A 25,029-nucleotide genomic window follows, 5' to 3' on the forward strand; every position below is an offset into this window, starting at 1 on the left:
ATTTATTTATTGATAGACAGTTCTCTCTCTCTCTTTCTCGCTCTCTCAAACACACACATTTTAATTGATTAATTAATTAGTTCATGCCTTTTGCTCGTTTTGCTGATGACTGACACACTGACACACCCTACATCAAGCTGCCTTAAGATCTCTAAAATAGGGCCCCATGTCTTCTGGCCCATGGATTCATGCTGTTTGCACCAAACTCTGACCCTGAAAAACTGTGTGCTGTAGCGAAAATAAGGATCATCAGGTCAGATCAGGGCTTAAAGTGGGGAAAAGTTCAAATACTCCTCTAATTTACATGTTGACCACATCCACCCACTCTCACACACACACATCAAAAATGCAACATCCCTTGTTTTGTACTTATTCCTCTTGGGTACAGTAAAGTAATGTTTTCTCATTTGTTCTGATGGTTTTGGGAAAATAAGAGACCACTTAAAAATGAGTTTCTTTGATTTTACCAAATTGAAAACCTCTGGAATATAATCAAGAGGAAGATGGATGATCACAAGCCATCAAACCACCAAGCTGAACTGCTGGAATTTTTGCACCAGGAGCAAAGCAGCATAAAGTTATCCAAAAGCAGTGTGTAAGACTGGTGGAGGAGAACATGCCAAGATGCATGAAAATGTGTTTAAAAACCAGTGTTATTCCACCAAATATTAATTTCTGAACTCTTAAAACTTTATGAATATGAACTTGTTTTCTTTGGATTATTTGAGGTCTGAAAGCTCTGCATCTTTTTGTTATTTCAGCCGTTTCTCATTTTCTGTAAATAAATGCTCTAAAAGACTATTTTTTTTTTTATCTTAAACATATACCTATAAATAGTAAAAATCTGAGAAACCGATTCAGAAACTGAAGTTGTCCCTTATTTTTTTTCCAGAGCTGTCTATTATGAGTAACTGCCTGGCCCCTATGTTGTAGGCATCAAGAGCCAGCATCATTTATCATTTTCTAAGCTGCTGACTTGGCTGTGTGCTCTAAACTTTTTACTCTATGGAGTTTTTTAAATATATACTTTACTTAATCAGAAGGCTGAATACAAATCTATTTTATTCCCTTGACAATATAATTTAGTGTAGAATTATTGTTTAATGCATTTGATAAAATAAAAAGCATCAATGAAATTCACCTACTATTCAGACAACTTAATCAACTCTTTACATTTTCAGTAAACATTACTATAAAATAAATACCTCAAATTATCCAGGCTTACAGTGTGATGATTGATGCCAACATTAACTGTGTGCACATTAATTTTATGCACTTAGAGTACATTAGAATTAGATTAGAATTAGATTAGACTGGGCTCAGAGTGGTACAGCGGTGTACAGTGCTGCCACTATGTTCAGGAGATCACCGGTTCGAATCCTGTTTATATAGCTTGCCATCAGCTGCCAGAGCCCTGAGAGGGGCGGGTAGATAGCGCTCTTTCCCCACATCACTCCGAAGGGTGATGTCAATTCGAGCAGTATCAAAACAGAGTCGCTGCGCTTTCCTCCTAATATTAGCACTGTGATGCTACTCTGCAATGCTGCATCAGCAGCAGCTCAAAAAAAAGAGGCGGAGTCTGACTTCACATGTATCGGAGGAGGCATGTGCTAATCTTCACCCTCCTGGTGTGTTGGGGCATCACTAGTGATAGGGGGAATCCTATTGAGAGTGTTGGGTAATTGGCCATGTAAATTTTGGATAAAATAGGTAAAAAAATGAGAAATAAAATCTGAAAAAATAGAAGAATTAGATTAGGCTATACACTTACTGGAAAATTACCACTTTTCCATGTGTTAAAAAACCCTGTTTTAGACATAATTAGTGAATTAGTCAGCCTGTGTGTATGCAGAGGTCAAAGGAGATGTGTGCTTGTCCACGCTGTCCTGTCCCGGACGCCCTACAAAAGCTGCCCACCTCTTGATTTTCAGAGCAAAAAGAATCAATCCTGGTCTTTTTGTTAAAAAGTGAGTCTCTTAATCTGTAATTATCAGCTTGGGGTGTTCTAGTTATGACCTTTCAAAGAGCCTCGTTCAGGTCAGCCGCATTTCTCAGAAGCATATCTCCAGCTTTTAGAGCTCATGGAATTACCTCTTCTAAGTACAACAAGGTAAGCTGTGTCTTCTGGCTTTGAATTTTTGATGCACGAGGTTCTTGTTTCAGTGTGGAGAGACGTTCACTAAAAAGATCATCTGCATAATTTGTAGTCAATGCATTTCTGATTGAGTGATATCAGCATTTAACACGGTTTGATGTGCAGAATGTACTCACTTTATCATACAATAGAATTAGTAGCATTTTTTAATAAAAGGATTAAATGGTCAATTAAATGTCTTGTATTGCATTGGGACATTGGGACACCTTGTATTCACGAGTCATGAGATAAGTAATAGTAGTAGAGTCATAGTCATAAGTACTAGTTTGTATTTGAAGTGTCTTTTATGCTCTGTGGTTCATGCTGAACTAATGTCACTGTATTGATTTCCTGTTTAAACAGTGTCTCTGTTTGCTGGGACGAACATCAAGTCCATATTGCCACATCAGCTCTTTAGACTTCTGCTTAACCTGACGACTGTATCCCTTTATTTCATAACAGAGTCAGGATGTTCGTAATCTGTGTGCACACGCATGTGCTTTTTATGAAGTCCTTAAAAAGAAGCGCATTATGATTATTACAATGAGATTTTGTTAGGGCAGCTGACTGAAATATTGTCCAATTGTACAGTGTTGACTTTGGAACATTGAGGCCAGTCAGGTACACTGTAAACCCATATACTGATTTTTATGAAGTCTGTTTTACATAAAATTGGAGCTTTCTAAACAATACTCAACTATTTTGAGTTAGTTAAACATTTGTGGCCACATATATTGTACTATTCAAACTGAGATCTTTGAGTTGAGTTTAGTCTGTTGCCATTAACAGCTTCTTTTCCATTGGCTTCTGTCACAATCTATTTGCATGCTGGGCGTGTCCAACAGTTTCTGACTAACACTCACCATCAGTGTGTAGTGATTCCCCCTGGGCTACCTTACAAATAAATCAACTTCCCCTTTAGTTGTAATAACTTGATGTTTTAATTTATGCTAAATCAAGTTTTCATTCCCCATTATTAAAAAAATTGAGCAAACCGGCTGCCTTAAAAAGTTAAGCAAACTCAACTTATCCGGTCTCACAGTATTACAAAAAAAAAAAAAATGTTAAATCAACTTCCCCTTTAGTTGTAAAAACTTGATGTTCTAAGTTATGCTAACTTAAGTTTTTATTACACATTACTTAACTTTTTTAAGGCAACCAGTTTCCTCAAATTCTTATAATAAATTCAACTTATCCGGGCTTACAGTGTAGTCAGGTTTCTAGAATGGCAATCTGTATTTATCTTTTCAAAGTAAAATAAGGCAGATCTGTTTAAATAGGAAGAGACCAATATAATGGAAACAGCTTGTTCTGGCTTGAAGGGCCTACCTTAGGTAAACTTCTTGATCATAAAAAGCTCTGGAAAAAATAAGAGAACACTTAAAAATGATGAGTTTCTTGGATTTAACCAAATTAAAAACCTCTGGAATATAATCAAGAGGAAGATGGATGATCACAAGCATCAAACCACCAAACTGAACTGCTTGAATTTTTACACCAGGAGTAAAGCAGCATAAAGTTATCCAAAAGCAGTGTGTAAGACTGGTGGAGGAGAACATGATGCCAAGATGCATGAGAACTGTGATTAAAAACCACCAGAGTTATTCCACCAAATATTGATTTCTGAAAACTTTAAAAATATATGAACTTGTTTTCTTTGCATTATTTGAGGTCTGAAATCTCTGCATATTTTTTGGTTATTTCAGCCATTTCTCATTTCTTATTTATTTGGAATTTGGGAGAAATGTTGTCTGTAGTTTATAGAATAAAACAACAATGTTCATTTTACTCAAACATAAACCTATAAATAGCAAAATCAGAGAAACTGATTCCGTAACTGAAGTAGTCTCTCATTTTTTTCCAGAGCTGTATTATAATTAACTGCCTGGTGTCTGTGTTGTAGGCTGTAAGAACAAGCAACATTTTCTGATCTCCTGATTTTTTTTTTTTGGCAGTAAGGCACATTATGTTTATTACTGTTAGACTTTGTTAGATCAGCTGACTGAAAAATAGGGTCACATATATATGATAAATATATATATACTTTTTCAAAGTCGAATAATGCAGGAAGATCAGACTGCCATCATCCCCTTTTACAATTTGTAGAGTTTGATGCAAGTAATGCACAAAAAGTGGATTTTTCAGCTTCTTCAAAAGAGTCACAAACTGTCTATTTATACATCAAATATCAAATAAACTGCTTTTTGTGGCAAAAATAAAATGGGTAAATAAAGAAAACTGGATTAACCTGGATTAACTTCCCCAGTTTCTCCTTTATTCCATCATAAATAGTAGAATAACTTTGTTCAGCAGTTTGTGGTTGTTTTTATGTCTGAATATAAAGTTAGTGGGAGTGTAAAGAGTTAAACAAGTTTAACCTAATTCAATTTAGTATCCATGTTTAACACAGTAAACCAGAAACACTGACATCTTTGACTGTGTCAGTTATCACGTGACATTTAAGTGTGTGTGTGTGTGTGTGTGTATGTGTGTGTGTGTGTGTGTGTGTGTGTGCTGTTCTCTCCTCAGGAATGCAGCAGCTGCTGGGTTTACACCTCCCACTGCAGAAGCGCATGTTTTTATGGAAGCCCAACAGAAGCAGTGAGAGATATTCCAGACGGCTCCACTCTGCTGGTCGGAGGTGTGCACTAACTAAATATATGACTATATAAAGTAAAAACATATATGTACAAATATATGCAAACTATATATCATCTCTGTCCAATGAAAAACTAGTATGTCTGTTCAAATTATGTACTAAACTAAAATTCAACAAAACTGGAGATACTTGTTTTTCATTGGACAGCGACGATATGAAGCCTATTTGAATACACTTTTTAAAATATATGTCACACATATGTCTGGCAAAAAAAAAAATGTATGTTTATGGATGTGAAATTCATAAAAAAATATTGCATATACTAATTTAACATATATGTATAACATGTATTTATATATGAGTCTTGTTTATATTTATAATATATGTAAAATGTTATTATGGGTATTTTATACATCGTCGCTGCCCAATGAAAAACATATCTCCAAAACAGCAACTTTACATAAGAGAGTAAAACATTCTCAACTTTTAATGGAAGTCAGTGTAAAAATAATTTCTATTGTTCATCAAGAAATTGACAGTGTAAAGGAGAGTTTGCTAAAAATCTACAAATTAATTTTTCAATGAACAGCAGCGAAATGTTATGCACTATGCATATATCTAGAGAAGTTATTAACATATCACCATATACAGTAGGTAAATATGGAAACTCAACTTCATATAAGGACATAATGTATGTTTAATATATTGCATTTAAGTGTGAGTTGAAACATTTACCACAAACTTCCATTAATTTGTTTAATATAGCTAAATGGGGAAACATTATTTTTTTTATTGGAGTAAATAATGGTGGGATGATTAAAATGTTCCTAACCTGTTGTGCACCATGTGCAGAAAACTAAATGTAAAAACAGCATTATTCCAAAGAAAGACATTTAGGAAAAAATCATCAAAGCAGCCTTATGGAATGGGTTTAAAAAAACAAATAATTTGTAAAATAAGATTTCACTGCAGTGCTGAGAACGACCACCCACCGCCCAATTAATAATAATAGCTGTATCTCTGTGGCGGTTTTCTATCCTGTGGGGTTCTGAGTATTGAAAAATAGGGTGAAAAACAATTATAATAATAATAAAGAATCCAAAAAAACAGATACAGAACTACAGTCTGTAATTATTATACAACTACAAAATGTCATATATGCTCTTTTAGATATTTTCTCCATATCAAACTTTCTAAATTGACTGCATACACCAGGGATGCGGGGTAACTATACCCCAACACCAATACTAATACTAATATCCAAAGTGACTGTATGTGTATTAATAATATTATCATAACAATACACATAATGAACAGGTCACCTTTCCCTTTAACTGTAGTTTTGTGTGGTTATTTTTAGAAAAGAATGGTAAAATAATAGCTGATAAGGTATTTCCTTCTCCTAAGTGCTGTTTCCTGTATTGGTGCTCCATTGTGTAACACATGAACATTGTTTACAGAGTGTTTCCTTTTTTACTTTTCTATTTCAGGCTTTGGTTTGTGTGGGATACCAGAGAACCTCATCAGCGGTTTACTGAAAACAGGAGTCAAACAGATTACAGCTGTCAGCAACAATGCAGGGTAAAAGCACATCATCTCTCCCCTTACCCAGTATATTATACAAATATAAATATAATAAAAAATATAATGTATAAAAAATTTAAATGTAATAAAAAAAACAGTAATGTAATGTAAAATGAAGAGAGCACTTCAGTTTCTGAATCAGTTTCTCTGATTTTGCTGTTTCTAGGTTTATGTTTGAGTAAAAGTAACATTGTTGTTTTAAACTATAAAATACAGACAACATTTCTCCCAAATTCCAAAAAAATATGGTCATTTAGAGCATTTATTTACAGAAAATGAGAAATGGCTGAAATAATATAAAAGATGCAGAGCTTTCAGACCTCAAATAATGCAGAGAAAACAAGTTCATATTCATAAAGTCTTAAGAGTTCAGAAATCAGTATTTGGTGGAATAACCCTGGTTTTTAATCACAGTTTTGATGCATCTTGGCATCATGTTCTCCTCCACCAGTCTTACACACTGCTTTTGGATAACTTTATGCTGCTTTACTCCTGGTGCAAAAATTTGAGCAGTTCAGTTTGGTTTGATGGCTTGTGATCATCCATCTTCCTCTTGATTATATTCTTTGCATTATTCAAATAAAAGAAAAAAAATCCTTTTACTCAAACATTTACCTATAAATAGCAAAATCAGAGAAACTGATTCAGAAACTGAAGTGCTCTCTTAATCTCTCTCTATTACGCTCTTTCTATCATCTTAATGGAGGAACTCTGTGTTCTCATAACATTTCAGGACTGCGCTGAGCTATCTACAGTGGGTTCCTGTCTATGCATGTTAGACAATATTGAAAGGGAAATAGCTTTGTCCGGTTTAAACACAGGAAAGTGAGGGTTAGCAGAGCGGATTAGAGGCTGATATGTAAACCTGCACAGGTTCTGCAGAACAATAGGGTGTAATACGGTTTTGTAATCCTCTCTTTATTGACATCTGCTAACAGGGTGGATAATTTTGGCCTGGGGCTGCTCCTGAAAACCAAACAGATCAAGCGCATGATCTCATCGTATGTCGGAGAGAACATGGAGTTCGAGAGGCAGTATCTGGCTGGAGAGCTGGAGGTGGAGCTTACCCCTCAGGTAGGAGATTGCCTGTTAGGTAGGCCAGATAGGAGGTAAGGGGTAAAGGGTGAGGTAAAACCATTAATGCAGATTTAAAATTACAATAGTTTAGTATTCACTTATTCACTATAGTATATTATACAACAGTTAGGTCCGAACTCACAATCTGATTGGTTCATGATGATATTTGTGATAAGAGCACAGCCTTTTCACACTAAATCTGTATCACTCCATGGAAGCGTTGCAGAGTAACGGCATATTTATACACAAAAGACCTTTTTGTATCATCACCTCCACCAGCAGCAGCAGCAGCAGCAGCATTAGCTTAGCACAGGCTAGCACCCAGCCAAGGCACGCTCGCCCGCAGCCCGCTGTGCTGGCTCGTCTTTTGTGGAAAAAAGAGAAAGAAAATCAATCAATCTACAATTACTTGGCCGCGGCCCGATAGCCGGAACGGTAACCAGCCAATGCTAATGCTAATGCTAATGCTAAGCTAAAGTTGGCTAGCTAACAAACACCACCCAGCAAAACAGGCAAAAAATGCTCACAAACGCACAGCTTTCACATGAAGACGACATCACAGAGCAAGGGAGGAGAGTTTCAGCAATATTTCGTGCTTCTAAAGTTTAGTAACCCTCTTACCCACAATTCTGATTTCAAGCTAAACTATTCACTGTTTTGTAGTTACAGTTCTGTTACAGTTCACTTGCTGTGGAACTGCTTTTTGGTGGAAGGTACAGTCCGTGTTAAAGCGTTTTCATTATCAACTTTTTTGACCATCAAACAACCTTCAAAAAATTGTTTTATAATATAATAATATTGCAATACAAAGTTCATGACTTACATTTTATAAACCAAAAACATGAACGAAAGCATGAAAAGAATGCGGGATGATAAATGCAGGAGCGGAATAAGACAACGAGTGGTGTGACGTGGTTAAATCAGTTTAAAATTGAGCCACACTGATGGAAGGTAAAGAAAAAACAATATGATGGTGAGCTAAGGCTATATGTTGGATAAAATGGTAAAAAGGCCAAAGTTTTCATTTTGTAAAGAAAAAAAAATGTTGTAAAAAAGCAATAGAACATTCAAGGTCGTCCATTATTGTGAATAACATCATGGCTGTGATGATCCACTGCACTCACCTTCTGCTCGTGCCTACGACCAAATCATGATGTTATCCACGATAAGACACTCCCTCTCCTGTTCTATTGCTTTTGTATATTCACTCTCTCATCCAAATCACTGAATTTAGGTGTTCCTGAATCAATTCTGCATGCTGGGACTGCTTCTACAAACATTAGTGAAAGAATAGGCTCTCAGGAGCTCAGTGAACTCCAGCACTGTGGTACCGTGTGATAGGATGCAGCATTTGTGCAACAACAAGTACAGTCGTGAAATTTCACTACTCACTATTAAATATTCCACAGCCAACTGTCAGTGATATTATAACACCAGATGCCCAGGTCTCCAAGAACTTGCGGATGTCTACCGCATATCAATAACAGCTCCCTGATGGCCGCAAGTCAGATAAAATCTCCTGGAATCACAGCCTTTTTTTTACCTAATCGCGTTTGTGAAAGAGATCGGGTGGGAGAGAAAGCTGCTACCATCTTGTGCATATTCATGAAGCGCATGCAAAACAGAGAGGGTTCTGATTGGCCTGTTCTCAGCAAAGATTTTGTGAGTCAGCCTATCAGTTTTTAGTGTAGGTGGGCAGTGTGTCTTTCCCCCTTCTGGATGGGATGCGTTCAGGAGCATCATGGCTCCCATCAAAACTCACTTCACCTCTAACTACTCTAAAGTATATCCATGTTTGGTAAAAGTAAAAAATAATGAAATCCTTGCCCGCTGTACAGTTTGGAAATAAACAAAATGATTGCAAAAGGAATGTTGAGGTAAGTTAATGTGCCTATATAATGTGCATCTTATCCTTATATTTGCAAGCACAATGCAATGCGTCAATGGACTCTTGAAAAGTGGACACATGTTTTTCTGCTTCTCCATCTAGCCCCTTTTATGCTCATACTGTATTTTTTTTAAATACTACAGCTTTTTTCCACCAAGGATGTTTTTTTTTTTTTCATTTTTTAAAGCATAATTACAGTTTATATACTTTTTAAGCAAATTAAATTCCAGTGAAACATCTTCTTGGAACTTGGAGAAAATATTCTAATTAAATTACTGCATGCTTTTGAATGACTGACATTTCTAAGAATTTGGAGCATGAATGCACTCGCAGTATTGCGCTCAGGGCTAATGAACAGTTAATGAGCCTTTTAATCTTAATCTCTTAATGAGATTAGATCAGATCAGATTAGTTTAGATTAGTTTAAATAAACTCAATAAAGTTTCAATTCTGTTAGCCAATTAAATGCAGTTAATGTCTAACCAGAAGTGCAAACATACACTATATGGACAAAAGTATTGGGACACCTGCTTACTCATTATTTCAGATTATTTCTGAGGAAATTAATGTTTAATTCAGAATTTTAGGGTATAATATAAGGTGTAGCTATGATAAATTGCAAACAGGCAAAATTAAACATGTTACAAAGTTGTAGACTCAACTCTTACTATGTTGTGGCCATAACTTAATCTTCTTGTTTTCACAAGCCCTATTAGTAACATCCCACATAAATTAAAATATGTTGTGACCAACTTATGAAAATCAAAGTTGTAGCCATAACTAAATGATCTAATTCCCATGTCTTAATATGTTGTGGCCACAACTTAATCATCTTTTTTGCACAATGATTAAACCCTGTTGGTGATATCCCACATAAATTAAAATAAGCCCAACAAATGAAAATAAGTTATGGCCACAACTTAGTAAGGCATGAGAAAAAAGATATTTAAGTTGTGGGCACAAATTGCTGAAACATGGAATCAAGCTCTAACTTCTAAACAGTGCGAAGTTTTAGCCACAAATCATTGTTTCAATATGTTACTTCTTTGTGGATACAATTTCATTATCTCATTCTCATGTCATACTATGTTGGGGCCACAACTTTTCCATCTCGTTTACACAATCCCAGCTGGTGACATACCACATAAATAAAAATAAGTTGTGGCCACTTACTAACTCAGTAAGATGTGAGAAAGAAATGCTGCATCATGGCCGTGACCTGGCAAGATGTAGGGACAAGATTGTTTGTTTCTACATCATTAAGACATGTTCAAGACTTAAGTACATTATCTTGTTCCCACATCTTACTACCTTTTTAGCCACAACTTATTTTTACTTATGTAGGATGTCACCAATAGGGCTTTATAAACACATCATGAATCATCACGACAAACTTTTTTCATTCAAAATGTTAAAGAAATTTAACCCTTTCAGACCCTGCGTTCATTACAATGGACATAATGTATTTTCTTTTTTTTTAATGTTTGTTGCACATAACAGTTATTAAGACCTGTTGTCTTTCAGAATAAACCATTAATCCCCCAATGAAAAAGTGTTCCAACAAATGAAACAGTAGCTTAGCCCTGCCCACTGCACGAAAAAAAAACCCCAAAAAACACAGCAACTCAGACATTAGGGCATGTCAGCATAAGAGCCGACAAAGGCAAAGTAAAAGCTAATTTTTACTAATTTTATTTGATTTAGGACACTTTTTATAATATTTATTTTAATGCTTAGGGATGATTTGTGAAATAAAAGTTCAGTATTAAAAATGCTAAACAACGCAATGAACATTTAAAAGCAATACAAATTTTTTAGTTACTTGGACTTAGCTACTTAATTTTTATATAGATTTTGGATTAAAATATTACAGTCCTGTTTTGTGTCTATCACATGGAAAAAATGCATTCTTATATTTTTTCACTGGAACATAATTCAGGTATGAAAGTGTTAAGAAAGAGATTATTATGAATATACTGAATCTGTAACATGCATTATGAATATGTAATATGCAGCATGAATATGTAACATGCAGTATGAATATGTAATATACAGTATGAATATGTAACATGCAGTATGAGTATGTAACATGCAGTATGAGTATGTAACATGCAGTATGAGTATGTAATATGCAGATATGCAGTATGAATATGTAATATACAGTATGGATATGTTATATGCAGTATGAGTATGTAATATGCAGACATGCAGTATGAATATGTAATATGTTTCTCGTGTCTCACAGGGCACTCTGGCGGAGAGGATACGTGCTGGTGGTGCAGGTATACCAGCTTTCTTTACCGCTACAGGATATGGTACACTGATCGAGGAGGGCGGATCACCCATCAAATACAACACAGACGGCAGCGTAGCGATCGCCAGTGAAAAGAGAGAGGTAGATCCTAGTGCACGGGGCCAAATGTGGCCCCTGGGCAGACATTAATTGGCCCTCAGCATCACTTTTAGTTGGCCCACAAGCAGGTTTCAGCTTTTACTTTTAATTAACAAGTTTGCACACACCTTCTCATTTCAGTGTTTTTATTATTTTATTTATATTTTTCTATATTATTAAAGTCATCCAGACTACGAAGCAACACATATGTTTCAGTTTCTGAGGCTGGTAACTCTGATTAACTTATCTTGTGCAACAGTGAGAACTCTTGCTCTTTGCTTTCCTGGGGCGGTCCTGATGAGTGCCAGTTTCATCATCATAACGTTTGAAGTTTTTTTTCAATGTTCAATTTTTCTTTACTTAGTTGAGTAGTTCTTGCTCCTCATAATCTGTATTAGAACATTACTCAAATATTCACTATTCACTGTATACCTGTAACTCTACCTCTTCACTACTTTACTTTAACTGATGCTTTTAAACTAACATTTAGAGACAAGAAATTCAAGTAATTAACTCTTGATGAGTTCAGCACAGCTGTTAACTAAAAGCCTGAATTCTCAAAGCTGACTGAGAAAAACCAGCCAAGATGCGCAAAACTGATAATCTAAACAAGAGGTGCTATTTTAAAGAATATGAAATAAAAAAACAAATTCTGTTTTGTTTTACTAAATAATTCCATATGTTTTATACATAGTTTGGATGTATTAAATCTACAATGCAGAACATTTAAAAAAAGAATTAAAAAACACTGAATTTAAGGTGTGTCCAAATGTTTGACTGACAGTATATAAAATAAAGAGTCATTAGTTAGATTTTTTTTATTCTTTTGATATCCTGTTATAGCTATTGCTATAAGATTTTAAATGTATTGTTTAATAATAAGTATTATTTTTTTTTTCATATTTTTAATGGAAACATATCTGTAATTTATAAATAATATTATTAGAAAGGGAGGCTGGCTTTAGGTATTTTGAGATGGTCTAATTTCCCCCTTTGAAAATAATTGGGGCAGCTCTGCTCCAGTGCACTGGATAAAGTAGTGTTTTCTTATTCTGATTTATAACTGCAGCAGGACATTCAAGACCAGTGGAGAGATGAATCAGAGCTACAGATTTTTTTTATTCAGTTTATTTGATGTTGCTAATCCATGTTGTTTTTGGCTGCAGGTTCGTGAGTTCAGTGGACGGCACTATGTCATGGAAAAAGCCATTACAGGAGACTTTGCACTTATAAAGGCCTGGAAATGCGACAAAGCCGGGAATCTGGTTTTTAGGTAAAAAATAAAAATAAAAAAATCTATAACTAATCGTACAGGTCAGTGTAATATTGTGTTAAATTAAATTAAAATAAAATAGAATAGTGGGTGTAAAAACGATATATTTGAATTGTTAATTTTTTCCATTTCGTATAGTAAAGACGATTTTTTTTACATTTTTCATTTCTAACCATTTAAATTTAAGGAATAATAATAAAAAAACTGACTTTTGTAGCAACGAACTGATGGTATAATCTAACCAACTTTTATTATGAGATGAAAACTGAGTAAACTGAGTAGAATTCATATATTTATTTTTCCTGAAACTGTGAAATTGTGAGGGGCACAAATGAAAATGAAGGTAAAAAATAAAAACAGATGAAAACCAATTTCTTCTTTATTCTTAAAATGGAAAAAAGATAAAATGATAAAGTTTTACACACTTTTCTTTTTTTCTTTTTCTTTTTTTTCTCTTCTGGCCTCAAACAGTTAGATAATTGAGCTGATAAACATCAAACTGACCTGTACCTCTTTAATTATCACTAATCAGTATCACTTTATTAAGAAAAATAAAACATTTAAATGCTCTGTTTCCACTTTCTCCACAAGAGGTCAGTATATCCATGTTTAAATTGAAGTTGGGCCAAATTTTCATAAAATAATCTGAGCATTAAAAGACTTAAAGGAAATATTACTGAGGTAATTGCCATAATTATTGTACTATAACTTGTTAACATAAATATTGTGACAGGACAAATTACACTAAACACTCTCACTACCTGTAGAATCATCCTAAAACTAAGTTGCTTTTGAGAAATTAATTCATGTCTTTTTCACTGCCTTCCTATGGAGCCCCTAAAGTGACATCATGTTAAAAAAATATTATGCATGGCCATGCCTTATTAAGGCGTGGGAACGAGATACTAACAGCTGGGAAGGAGATCATTAAGACGTTAGTATTAATTCGCATACTAAAAGCTGATTGGCTCAGATGCAGACAGTATGCAGACCCGTTTATCTTCCTCAGACAGTCATATTGAACACAACCCCTGAGCCAATCAGCTGCTCGATTTGTTAACTGTGAAACAAAAGGACCTTGTGGTCACACCTTAATGGCTACGATTTAATTAACTGATTCCCACACCATAATAAGTCGTGACCACGCCTTAATTATCTCGTTCCCATGCTTAGGATCTTGTTTTCACGCCTTAATAAAGCCTGGCCACACATTATTATATATTTTTTTACATGATGTCACCTTAGGGGCTCCATAAAAAGGACCTTTTGGCCATGCCTTAATGGCTACGATTGAACTGGTTCCCATGCCTTCATAAGTCGTGGCCACACATTTATGATCTTGTTCCCACACATTAATTATCTCGTTCCCACACCTTAGCATCTCATTCCCACGCCTTAATTATCTCATTCCAATGCTTAGGATCTCGTTTTCACATAACTCGTGGGCACACATATTTTTTATTTTTTTACATGATGTCACCTTAGGGGCTCCACAGTCTTCAGATTTGTTCCCTCATTTACAGTTTTGTCCCAATTGCAGGAAAACAACACGGAACTTCAACCAGCCCATGTGTAAAGCAGCTAAAGTAACGATAGTGGAGGTCAGTAGGAGCTTCTGTTGGGTCTCTATACTGATACTGAGTATCTGGTTTAGTAAGATGTGCTCAGGTGAGTTCCTGTGGTCCACAGGTGGAGGAGATAGTAGATGTTGGAAGCTTTCCTGCTGAAGACATTCATGTTCCAGGTATCTATATCGACCGGGTAGTAAAAGGCACCAGCTATGAGAAGAGAATAGAGGTAAGAACTAATATATACAGCTCTGAAAATATATATTATAGGTATATGTTTGAGTTGTTTTATTCTATAAACTACAGACAACATTTCTCCCAAATTTCAAATAAAAATATTCTCATTTAAAGCATTTATTTGCAGAAAATGAAAAATTTCTGAAATAACATAGTAAAACATAAAAAAGATGCAGAGCTTTCAGACCTCAAATAATGCAAATAAAACAAGTTCATATTCATAAAGTTTTAAGAGTTCAGAAATAATCAATATTTGGTGGAATAACCCTGGTTTTTAATCCTTGCTTTCATCATGCATCTTGGCATCATGTTCTCCTCCACCAGTCTTACACACTGCTTTTGGATAACTTTATGCTGCTTTACTCCTGGTGCAAAACTTCAAGCAGTTCAGTTTGGTTTGATGGCTTGTGATCATCCAACCTCCCTTTGATTCTATTCCAGAGGTGTTTAAAACAAAGAAACTCATCATTTTTAAGAGGCAAGAAATTCAAGTAATTAACTCTTGATGAGTTCAGCACAGCTGTTAACTGAACGCCTGAATTCCAGGTGACTCTACCTCATAAAGCTGACTGAGAAAATCCAGCCAAGATGTGCAAATCCATGCTTTTTGTTCATAGTGTGGATGACTTTATTATTAATCTACAATGCAAAGCATTTTAAAATAATGAAAAACTAATCAATTTATATGCATGCCTACATTTTTGACTAATACTGTATGTGTGTGTGTTTTTCTGATCAGAAAAGGATAGTTCGGTCTTCACAGAAAGAGAAGCCAAAAGCCAAGGATTCAGATAAAACTCGAGAGAGAATCATCCGACGAGCAGCACTGGAATTTGAGGATGGGATGTATGGTATCCTTCAGTAACTCCTGATCTTATTCTTGTGTTTTCTTTTATTCATTCTCTTGGAAAGTCAGTGTTTTATTCAGTATTTGTTTAATCTAGAGCTGGGCGATTAATCGATTTTATTGATTAATTCGAATTTACAGTTAAGGTCAATGTGTTTTTATGAAAATCGAGTTTTAATTTTCACCACCGACGCACCCCTGAGCTTAGCCCCGCCCCTCTCTCCCGCGCGCAGCCCCGCCCCTCCCTCCCTATTTGTATCATTTCTAACATATTTAGAGTGTTTTTTACTCACTTTTTTCTCTCTCGCAATGTTAATCCTTTACAGCTTCAAAAACATGTATTATGAAAATTAGGCGATGACGTCATTTAGCGACTTCAAGCGACTTTTAGGAGCTTTTAGTAGGGGACAAAAATCGATTTAAATCGAAAATCGGATTTTTAGTAGGGTGCCATATCGCCCAGCTCTAGTTTAATCAGTTTTAATTTATTGTATATTGTCTTTCCAAATGCCTTGACTGCCTTTTTCCAAGCTAACCTCGGTATTGGGATTCCCATGTTGGCCAGCAATTACATAAATCCTGAGATTACCGTCCATCTACAGAGTGAAAACGGCATTTTGGGACTGGTGAGCTACATTACCACGCTATTCCTGTCTATATACCACAGTACCACACTGTGTGTCTCTATGAACACACTCAGGGCTCTATCTTACATCCTGTGCAAGGCGCACTGCAATGCTGGTTGCTAAGTTAAACCCCGCTAATATATATATATATATATATATATATATATATATATATATATATATATATATGGACACACAGCAGTGCACAAACCCAACTACAACAAAAAACAGAATAATATAAAATAAAGTAACATTGCTTTTCCTCTAAAAGACCTGCTTTTGCACCGTTACAGCATAAATAAGCAGGTTAGTTTCCTCTGCTAAGAAGGGCAGAAATGCTGCACTGTTAAAATAGCAATCCGCCAAAGTCAGAGCGCACCTGGTTCTTAAAGGGAACGGCAAGTGACACGCTTGATTGGTTTATTTCACGTTACACCTAAAACACACCCATGATCAATTAAGAGAATTAGTACATGCCTTTTGCAGGGTTTGAGCAACGAAAGATGTACTTTTCCCATCGTTACGATAGCACAGACACAATAACTCAAGCTGCACAGTGTGCGATTGACAGCTCTTCTGTAGATCACTAAAATAGGACTCTCCGTGTCTCAGTACATGAACAGAACATATGTTCTATACCATACTGTTAATGTATTATCACACATTCAGTTCAGTAATAGTTAAATAGACAGGATAATTTACTTTATAAATGTTTGTTAAAATATCAGATCACTTTTATTTTACTACATTAACAGGAAAGTTTACTTTAACTATTTTACTTAAAGCATTTTGCTTGTGTGAATTTCCAGGGTCCTTATCCTACAGAAAGTGAGGTGGACCCTGAGCTCATCAATGCAGGTACAGAGTGAAGCTTCTTATTACAATTAATTATAATAATAATATTCTCACTTCTCATTTCTACTGGGAATCTAAATAGAAATTTTTGGTTGCCTGATATTGTTTTTGAACACATTTACAAAGGTTTTATAGCAAAGACTCTGGTGGTTATTAGTATTTAATATGGATCACCTGTGTAGCTTTGTGGAATTTAGGTGTTTCCATTATTTTGTCTAATCCCTGTATATTTCTCTTAGGTAAGGAGACGGTCACTGTTCTTCCAGGAGCTGCGTATTTCTCCAGTGATGAATCCTTCGCTATGATCAGGGGGTGAGTTGTGAGCTTGTGTTTTTCTGCTTATATTCTAAGAGTCTATATTGAATATATTGTACTTGACTACATGATATCTTTGTCATGTAGTCAAGAAAGTGTGAAATTAATACCTGGAGATACTTAATTGGCCCTATCGTTTAAGGCAAGGCATGTTGCAATGCTCATTGCTATCTTACACGCCGTCAACAGTCTATTTTCATGCCTTCATTCACCCGCACCATTAAACAAGCGTAGGAGTTTAGGATTAAATTTACACTGATGGTTTGGGGTGGTGATCTAGAAGTGAGGTGTGTTCAGGTACATTTCTGGCATGTTTCTATATATTTTTGGCGGTGGAAAACACTGGAGCTCCACTGACTGATTAAAACCCTGACAACAGTCAATCATCAGAGTCCATTCCTATAGGTGCTCCCAGCGTATGTAACGCAACAATAAACAGAATAAATAATAAAATAACATTGCTGTTCCCTTAAATGAGCTGCTGGTGTATCTTTACAGTGTGAATGTGCAGGTCAGTATCTGTCTCTGCTGAGATGCACAAAAGCGCAGCATTTATTTCACTTTACGCCCAAAATTAACCACACTCATGATTAATTAAGAGAATTTGTACATTCCCTTTGCATTTTTTGAGCCACACAAGACGTATTTTTGCGGCTTTATGATACCAAAAACACACAGACACGCCCTAAATCAAGCTATATTTTGTTAAAATAGGGTCATTAACATCTTTATAAAGGATTTTTTTCCCCTGTCGTCCTCTAGTGGTCACGTGGATCTCACCATGCTTGGAGCCATGCAGGTTTCTAAATATGGAGACTTGGCCAATTGGATGATTCCAGTATGAGTTTCTATTTCCTCTATGGTTATATATAATATGTACAGGGGTTGGACAATGAAACTGAAACACCTGTCATCATTTTAGTGTGGGAGGTTTCATGGCTAAATTGGAGCAGCCTGGTGGTCAATCTTCATTAATTGCACATTGCACCAGTAAGAGCAGAGTGTGAAGGTTCAATTAGCAGGGTAAGAGCACAGTTCTGCTCTAAATATTGCAATGCACACAACATCATGTGTGACATACCAGAGTTCAAAAGAGGACAAATTGTTGGTGCACGTCTTGCTGGAGCATCTGTGACCAAGACAGCAAGACTTTGTGATGCATCAAGAGCCACAGTATCCAGGGTAATGTCAGCATACCACCAAGAAGAACCAACCACATCCAACAGGATTAACTGTGGATGCTGTAAGAGGAAGCTGTCTGAAAGGGATGTTCGGGTCCTAACCCGGATTGTATCAAAAAAACATAAAACCACAGCTGATCAAATCACGCAGAATTCAATGTGCACCTCAACTCTCCTGTTTCCACCAGAACTGTCCGTCACCACAATCAATTATTGTGCTCTAAAACCAGGTGTTTCAGTTTCATTATCCAACCACTGTATAAGCTGGGATTTGTGTCTAACAAGAGATTGTTGATTGTTTTGTGTGGATTTCATTCTGTCCTGCAGGGTAAGATGGTGAAGGGAATGGGTGGGGCTATGGACCTGGTCTCCAGCGCTGGCACCAAAGTAGTGGTTACCATGGAGCACTCAGCCAAGGTACAGACAAACAAAGTTGTCCAAAGTATCTCCATTCATTACTCTGATGGTAGAAGTATAGATACAAGTGTTTAATAAAATACTGAGTTGAAGTATCAACTCAAGCTTTTTACTCTTTAAGTAAAAGTGCTTTAAAAAAGTACTGGTTTTAAAACTACTTAAAGTATAAAAGTAAAAGTAATATAAGGGGAAAATAAAGCCATTAAGAACAAAAGCTTAGTCCTATAGTGCACTACCCCCTCCCCAAAACACATTTTTCTAAAAGCTATAATGACTATAATGTTAAAATATTAAAATGTTAATGTTGATAATATAATTTGGGATTTTGCACGAGGCTGTTCTCTAGTGTTTCAGCTGCATATATGCTGATTGTAAATGAATGTATTTTAGTAGAATGTAAATATATTAAAAGAGTTTAGTTGGACTGGAGTTTGTCTGGAGTTCTCTTGAGTCTCTGCACGGATCATCTACATACTAGACTACATACGTCTGCTATGTTCTTGCTGGAGTGTGGAGGTGTGATGGATCCCAGTATAAACCAATAGGGAGTCGGAATGGTATATGTTTATTCGTCTCTACGTCCAATCACAATCAGATTCACTCTATCTGGATGGAGAGATTTATCTGGATAGGGGTTTTATTGAACGATAACCCTTGTGTGGTGTTCGGGTCTGTGGGACCCGTTTTCATTTTTCATCAAATGATACAAAGAAATATTTTTTCTAACTCAAACTCATTGGCATTGGCTCAATTTTTGTGAAAAACATATATCAAAACACATTTTCGATAAACACACACCGTACACCCCCCCCCCCCCCCCCCCCACACACACACACACATTCATATTACATACAGTATGTTTGGCCAAGGGCTAATAAACATTGCTTCATTTGTAAATTTGAAACTAAACAAATTTTCTGCTCATATCTTGAGTTTAATTCATTTTCTTTTACATTTTATTAAAAAACTAATAAAAAAAGAGTAGCACTTTTTGAAAGAAATGTAACATAAGAAAGGTAAAGGGTAAATATTAACCATGTAAGCTGTTTATATTGCTTGCAGTTTAGGTGAAGCAAGCATGTGTAAAGCATTTTAATGTAAAATTGGTTAATTTTTTAAAATGTAAGGAGTAGAAAGTTCAGATAATTGTGTGAAAATATAAGAATTAGAAGTAAAAGTTGTCTGAAAAATAAATAATTACTTGAGTAAAGTATAGATAACCAACATTTCTACTTAAGTGAGGTAACAAAGTATTTGTACTTCATTATGTGACACCTTTTAATCCAATGTGTAAACCTGCAGGGTGGGAAACACAAAATCCTGGAGAAGTGCACGCTGCCCCTCACAGGAAAGCAGTGTGTTGATCGAATCATCACTGAAAAGGTTGTGCAGAAACCTTTTATACACTACAGCAAATTTAGTTTTAGCAAGATAAATCCTCCTAAATCTAGTTTAAATATCTGTACTGAGCAGTATACTAAGCATCATTATGCTATAGTGCACTAAAGTGTTCTCGTAGCCACATTATTATTAATCAGTATATTTAAAGAGTGATAAAATGGAAACTTCTTTTTTGTACTTATTATACTTTATATATAATTTTATACATATATTTTACTTATTATACTTAAATTGTGCTAAGTGAGCTTAACTGTACTAAAATGGAACTATTTTAAATATACTTAAGTAACATTTAAACATACTTCTTCATGTATGTAAATATATTTTTTTAAATATGCTTACAGTAAAATAATGATACATTTAATGAGTATTACAACTGTATCACTATTATACAACAAGTATATTAGAAATGTACTAAGAACTGATGTTAAATATATGTGATCTATTTACATTACAGTACAAATATACATGCTTCTTGTTCCTGTCTTTTGCAAGTTTTTATATTATATATAAAATATATTTAATATACATTTAATTTATAATACAATTTTTACCGTGTTACAAATGTATTTTATATTTTTTATTTGACATTTAAATGTTAATTAACACTATATCCTATAATTTACTTATATTTATATTTTTCTAATTATAATTACAGAGCATTGAAATACATTTTAAGTGTTATATTAATGTAAAGACGTATTTTAAAAGTTTATTGAATTGCATTAAACTAAAAGTGTACTTCATAGTAGTCTATTTTTTCTATTTTTTAATACACTATATTGCACTTTTTAAAAAGTATGATCAAATTTTACTTTCAAACATTTGATGAAAGCATAATATTAACATACTTTTAATATATTTTGAGTAAGTACATAAATCTGTTACAGCATACTTAGACATTTCTCAATATGTTTTAAGTTCAATTAAGTATACATTTTTTTGTTTTTACATATTTTACATATAAAAATGTATATTTCTTAGTTTTAAATAATTTAATCTAATAAAAGTGTCTTATTCAATTATTATAAGCATTATTTCTTGACAAAAAAACAACAACTAAATTATCAGTTATTTCCTAAATTAATCTAAATTATCTGTCAATACAATAAGACACTTGTAGTAGATAATAAAAATAACCTGAAACAAGTACAAGAAAGACTGGAATAAGTTATTAATTCCTATAATAATACTTTTATAATTTATAATAAATTAAGAAATATTACATATGTAGACTACATTCAACAGGATTTCACTTGGTAATTATTATTTTTGGCTGTGTATAATGTATTTTTTATATGAATTTTGATAATATCTAACTAAACAAAGCTTTTTCTTAATTCATTTTTTGGAACAGGCTGTTTTTGATGTAGACAAGACCAGAGGGCTCACGCTCATCGAGGTTTGTGAGGGTTTAACTCCAGAGGATATCAGGGCTTGTACTGGCACAGATTTTAAGGTAAGTCTAACTAGAGTGTACACATGTTGCACGCTCAATTCACTGCCAAGATAGCAATGAACGTCTGACATTTGACGTCTGCCTAGGTTGTATTTAGTCAGTGGCGCACCTGCGTTTTCGGAATTTTTTAAGATAGCAATACGGCAGAAATTTACCTCAACACCTGAATCTAATTTTCAGACTGCCACGCCCATCAGTGTAGATATATTTAGAAGCACTATTGCTATTTAAATGATACAGGTGGAAAACATAAAAATGTGGAATTTTTCCTTTACTTTTTTTGTTTAACTAAACAATAAAACACTTAAGGTTTGTGCTATAATGTGTAATATTGGCACTGCTGTGCTGCGGTTGTATACACAAAGCCAATATTACATGTTATAGCATGAACCTATAGCACGAGTATATTATTGCAATTATACAGTTCTGTATCACTGTTTATTGATAGATACAATCTGTTTGGTTATCAAAAACTCCGCCAGTTAAAATAGTTCCATTGCTGCTCTGTTTGTAGCTGTGCTGTTTGGTTTGTAAGCGCTGCATCGTTGCTAGGTTACCTGTATGTGGCGGAGTAATACATGGAGAGCTTTGATTACAGTGCATTACCGGCTGATAATGGCACTCACATAACGCCTCTCAGCCAATCACATTGCAGAGTTGGATCTAACTGTGGTTTAATTATGATTTTTTTACTTCAGAAAGCTGATATCTGTCTTTATGAATCATTTTCAGGTTTCCCCAGCCTTGAAGCCCATGCAGCAAATATGATGCACAACTCAGAAGTTAAAGCAGCTGCAGTTTTCTTTCATGTTTACAGATCTGAGGACACTAGTGTGAAGATGGTGTTTTTAAAAATGAAAAACTACTGCATGGATTTATAAGCCCTCATTTGTGATGATCTCAGTGAAAAACTTGAAAAAATTGATTGATTTTATTAATTAATATATATTTTTTTATTAAATTATTAACTAGTTATTTAAATAATAACTCAGATGGAAAGTATATCTTTATTTTAAATATAAAAAATATCAGTGAAGAAAAATCTATATTATCTTTCAGAATTTATATTTAGGAACTTACTTTATACTAGTACATCACATGATTTTTTTTTCAGTGCAGTGGGCGGGGCTAAGCTTCTGTTTCATTGGCTGGTTTATGATCTTTTCTGATGGACAACAGGTCTCTTTAGTGTCTAATTAGTGTTCTGTGCAAGAAAACATTAAAAAAATAAACTTTTGCTCACAGAAAAAAATAGGTTAAGAAAAAAAGTGCTTCTGAACTGTGTTTCAGATCCAGACATAAATAGAATAAAATCTGAAATGTTGATCTTTTGTCTCATTGTCATTCTATTATTATCTTTTAATGTCAAATTTAATGTCAAATTCATATATTGCTTAATATAAGCATTTACGTCTTAAATTAACACATATTTTGTCTATTTTTGGCCATTAGATTTATTTTTACTTAAACATTTAACAATGTTTGTTACTGTTGTAAGTGCTGTGTGTTACTATATTTGGTTTTGTTCTCATAATATCATACAATATTTGACATAATGAATCTGGCAGTTGTTGTTTTTTTATATTTGGACAAATGGACCAATATAGATGTTTAAAAATTTCAGATCCAGACATAAATACAATAAAATCTGATATTTTGATCTTTTGTCTCATTGTCATTCTATTATTATCTTTTAATATCAAATCCACATGTTTTCACTCTACAGCAGAAATAAAGGGATTCCCCTCACTGTTCCAATACTCTTGAAGTGGTATAGTGTATTGTCTAAATTCATGAAATTATTGTGCGTTTATTGGTATCATAATAAATTTGTATACACAGTTTAAAATTTACATACAATTTAATAATAAATAATAATAATAAATTTGTATACACACTTTAAAATTTACATACAATTTAATAATAAATAATAATAATAAATTTGTATACACAGTTTAAAATTTACATACAATTTACACAATTTACATACAAAAAAAACATTCATGATAGCCTATGGTCAATATGTCCAGTGCCAAAAGATGGCTAGAGGAATATATTCACACATCCAGACTCTTGATTTCCAAAGAAAATTTCAAATAAAATAATAAATTATTTATAATTTATACATTGGAAATGTGCTGGTTCTTAATAGTTTGTCAAGATTTTTTTAACCAGTGGATCCAAAGTCCAAAATGACAAGATATAGATTGAAACATACACACTGCAAAATAAATAAATAAATGAATAAATCTCATCAATTAAAATAGATTATTGTTAATTTTATGAATTATGGTCTTAATTATTCTTACTTAGAACTTTCTCCTTATTTTAGTTCAATTTAACTCAAAATATGCACAAAAATTCACCGGCCTGTGGCCACATTTATGCCAAAAATTCAGTGATATTTGCTCGATTTAAGTCCTTTTAAGACCTTTCTCTTTTTTACATTTTGAGATTTTTTAAAGAAATCTTACTAAGAAAAAATAGCTTATTCCGTTGGCAGATTATTTTAAGCATAAACATTTACATCTGAAGTTACACATATTTTGTCTATTTTTTGCCAATAGATTTATTTTTAACAATTTATAATTTAACAATGTTTATTACTGTTGTAGGTACTGTGTAAGTTAAATGTTACTATTTTCTAGTTTTGTTCTCATAATTTCATACAATATTTGACATAATGAATCTGGCAGTTGTTTTTTTATTTTTGGACAAATATTACCTGTAAAATATTTCTTTTTTGACTGAAAATTAATACAGTTAAAACAGCAACTGTATTTGGGAGATAGGAGTTTTTTTGTCTACATGAGTATTTTTTATAGCATTAAGTGGTATTAGTATTGTGTAATAATTTGTATTTAAAACATTTTTGAACGTTATACTATTTATCTAACTGGATTTACTGGAGACTGCTGACACTTCCAGAATTTTGGATTTGCTCCTTAAACCTCAATGATTTCACAACTCCTCCCCTCAGCAGGAGGGCCGGGTGTTCCCATGATTTCAGGACAGAACATTATTTCATCACTTTTTACTCTGATAAACAGAAAAAACAGTGAAAAAGCAGATTACTGGAGTACTGGAGGAGCTTACTGGAAGTGACACAGCGTCTGTGAGGAGGCCTGAGAATAAAAACAGGAGAAAAGTCACACAAACAGAAGAAGAGGACAGCA

At 34.1% G+C, this 25,029-nt stretch overlaps 1 protein-coding gene across 1 annotated transcript; it reads left to right on the top strand.

Annotated features, from left to right (window-relative positions):
• Positions 1-1,893: 1,893 nt before the first annotated feature.
• On the top strand, positions 1,894-23,179 carry LOC103028178 (succinyl-CoA:3-ketoacid coenzyme A transferase 1, mitochondrial). The gene is made up of 17 exons (XM_022675931.2): positions 1,894-2,110; positions 4,664-4,775; positions 6,224-6,314; positions 7,256-7,391; positions 11,528-11,677; positions 12,841-12,947; positions 14,488-14,548; positions 14,637-14,744; positions 15,492-15,603; positions 16,131-16,225; positions 17,035-17,083; positions 17,320-17,392; positions 18,158-18,233; positions 18,904-18,993; positions 20,296-20,376; positions 21,752-21,853; positions 22,586-23,179. The coding sequence occupies exons 1-17, from the start codon at positions 2,012-2,014 to the stop codon at positions 22,619-22,621; spliced, it is 1,578 nt and encodes a 525-aa protein (XP_022531652.1). The 5' UTR covers positions 1,894-2,011; the 3' UTR covers positions 22,622-23,179.
• Positions 23,180-25,029: the final 1,850 nt, after the last annotated feature.

The sequence above is a fragment of the Astyanax mexicanus genome, chromosome 17 (assembly GCF_023375975.1).
Source record: "Astyanax mexicanus isolate ESR-SI-001 chromosome 17, AstMex3_surface, whole genome shotgun sequence".
Classification (NCBI taxonomy): Eukaryota; Metazoa; Chordata; class Actinopteri; order Characiformes; family Acestrorhamphidae; genus Astyanax; species Astyanax mexicanus.

Bases quoted from the DNA above. Each gene is read 5' to 3' on its own strand.
- LOC103028178 (XM_022675931.2), top strand. From the start codon at position 2,012: ATGACCTTTCAAAGAGCCTCGTTCAGGTCAGCCGCATTTCTCAGAAGC. The intron at 4,776-6,223 runs GTGTGCACTAAC...TTTCTATTTCAG, and splicing joins CTCCACTCTGCTGGTCGGAG to GCTTTGGTTTGTGTGGGATA. The intron at 6,315-7,255 runs GTAAAAGCACAT...ATCTGCTAACAG, and splicing joins GCTGTCAGCAACAATGCAGG to GGTGGATAATTTTGGCCTGG.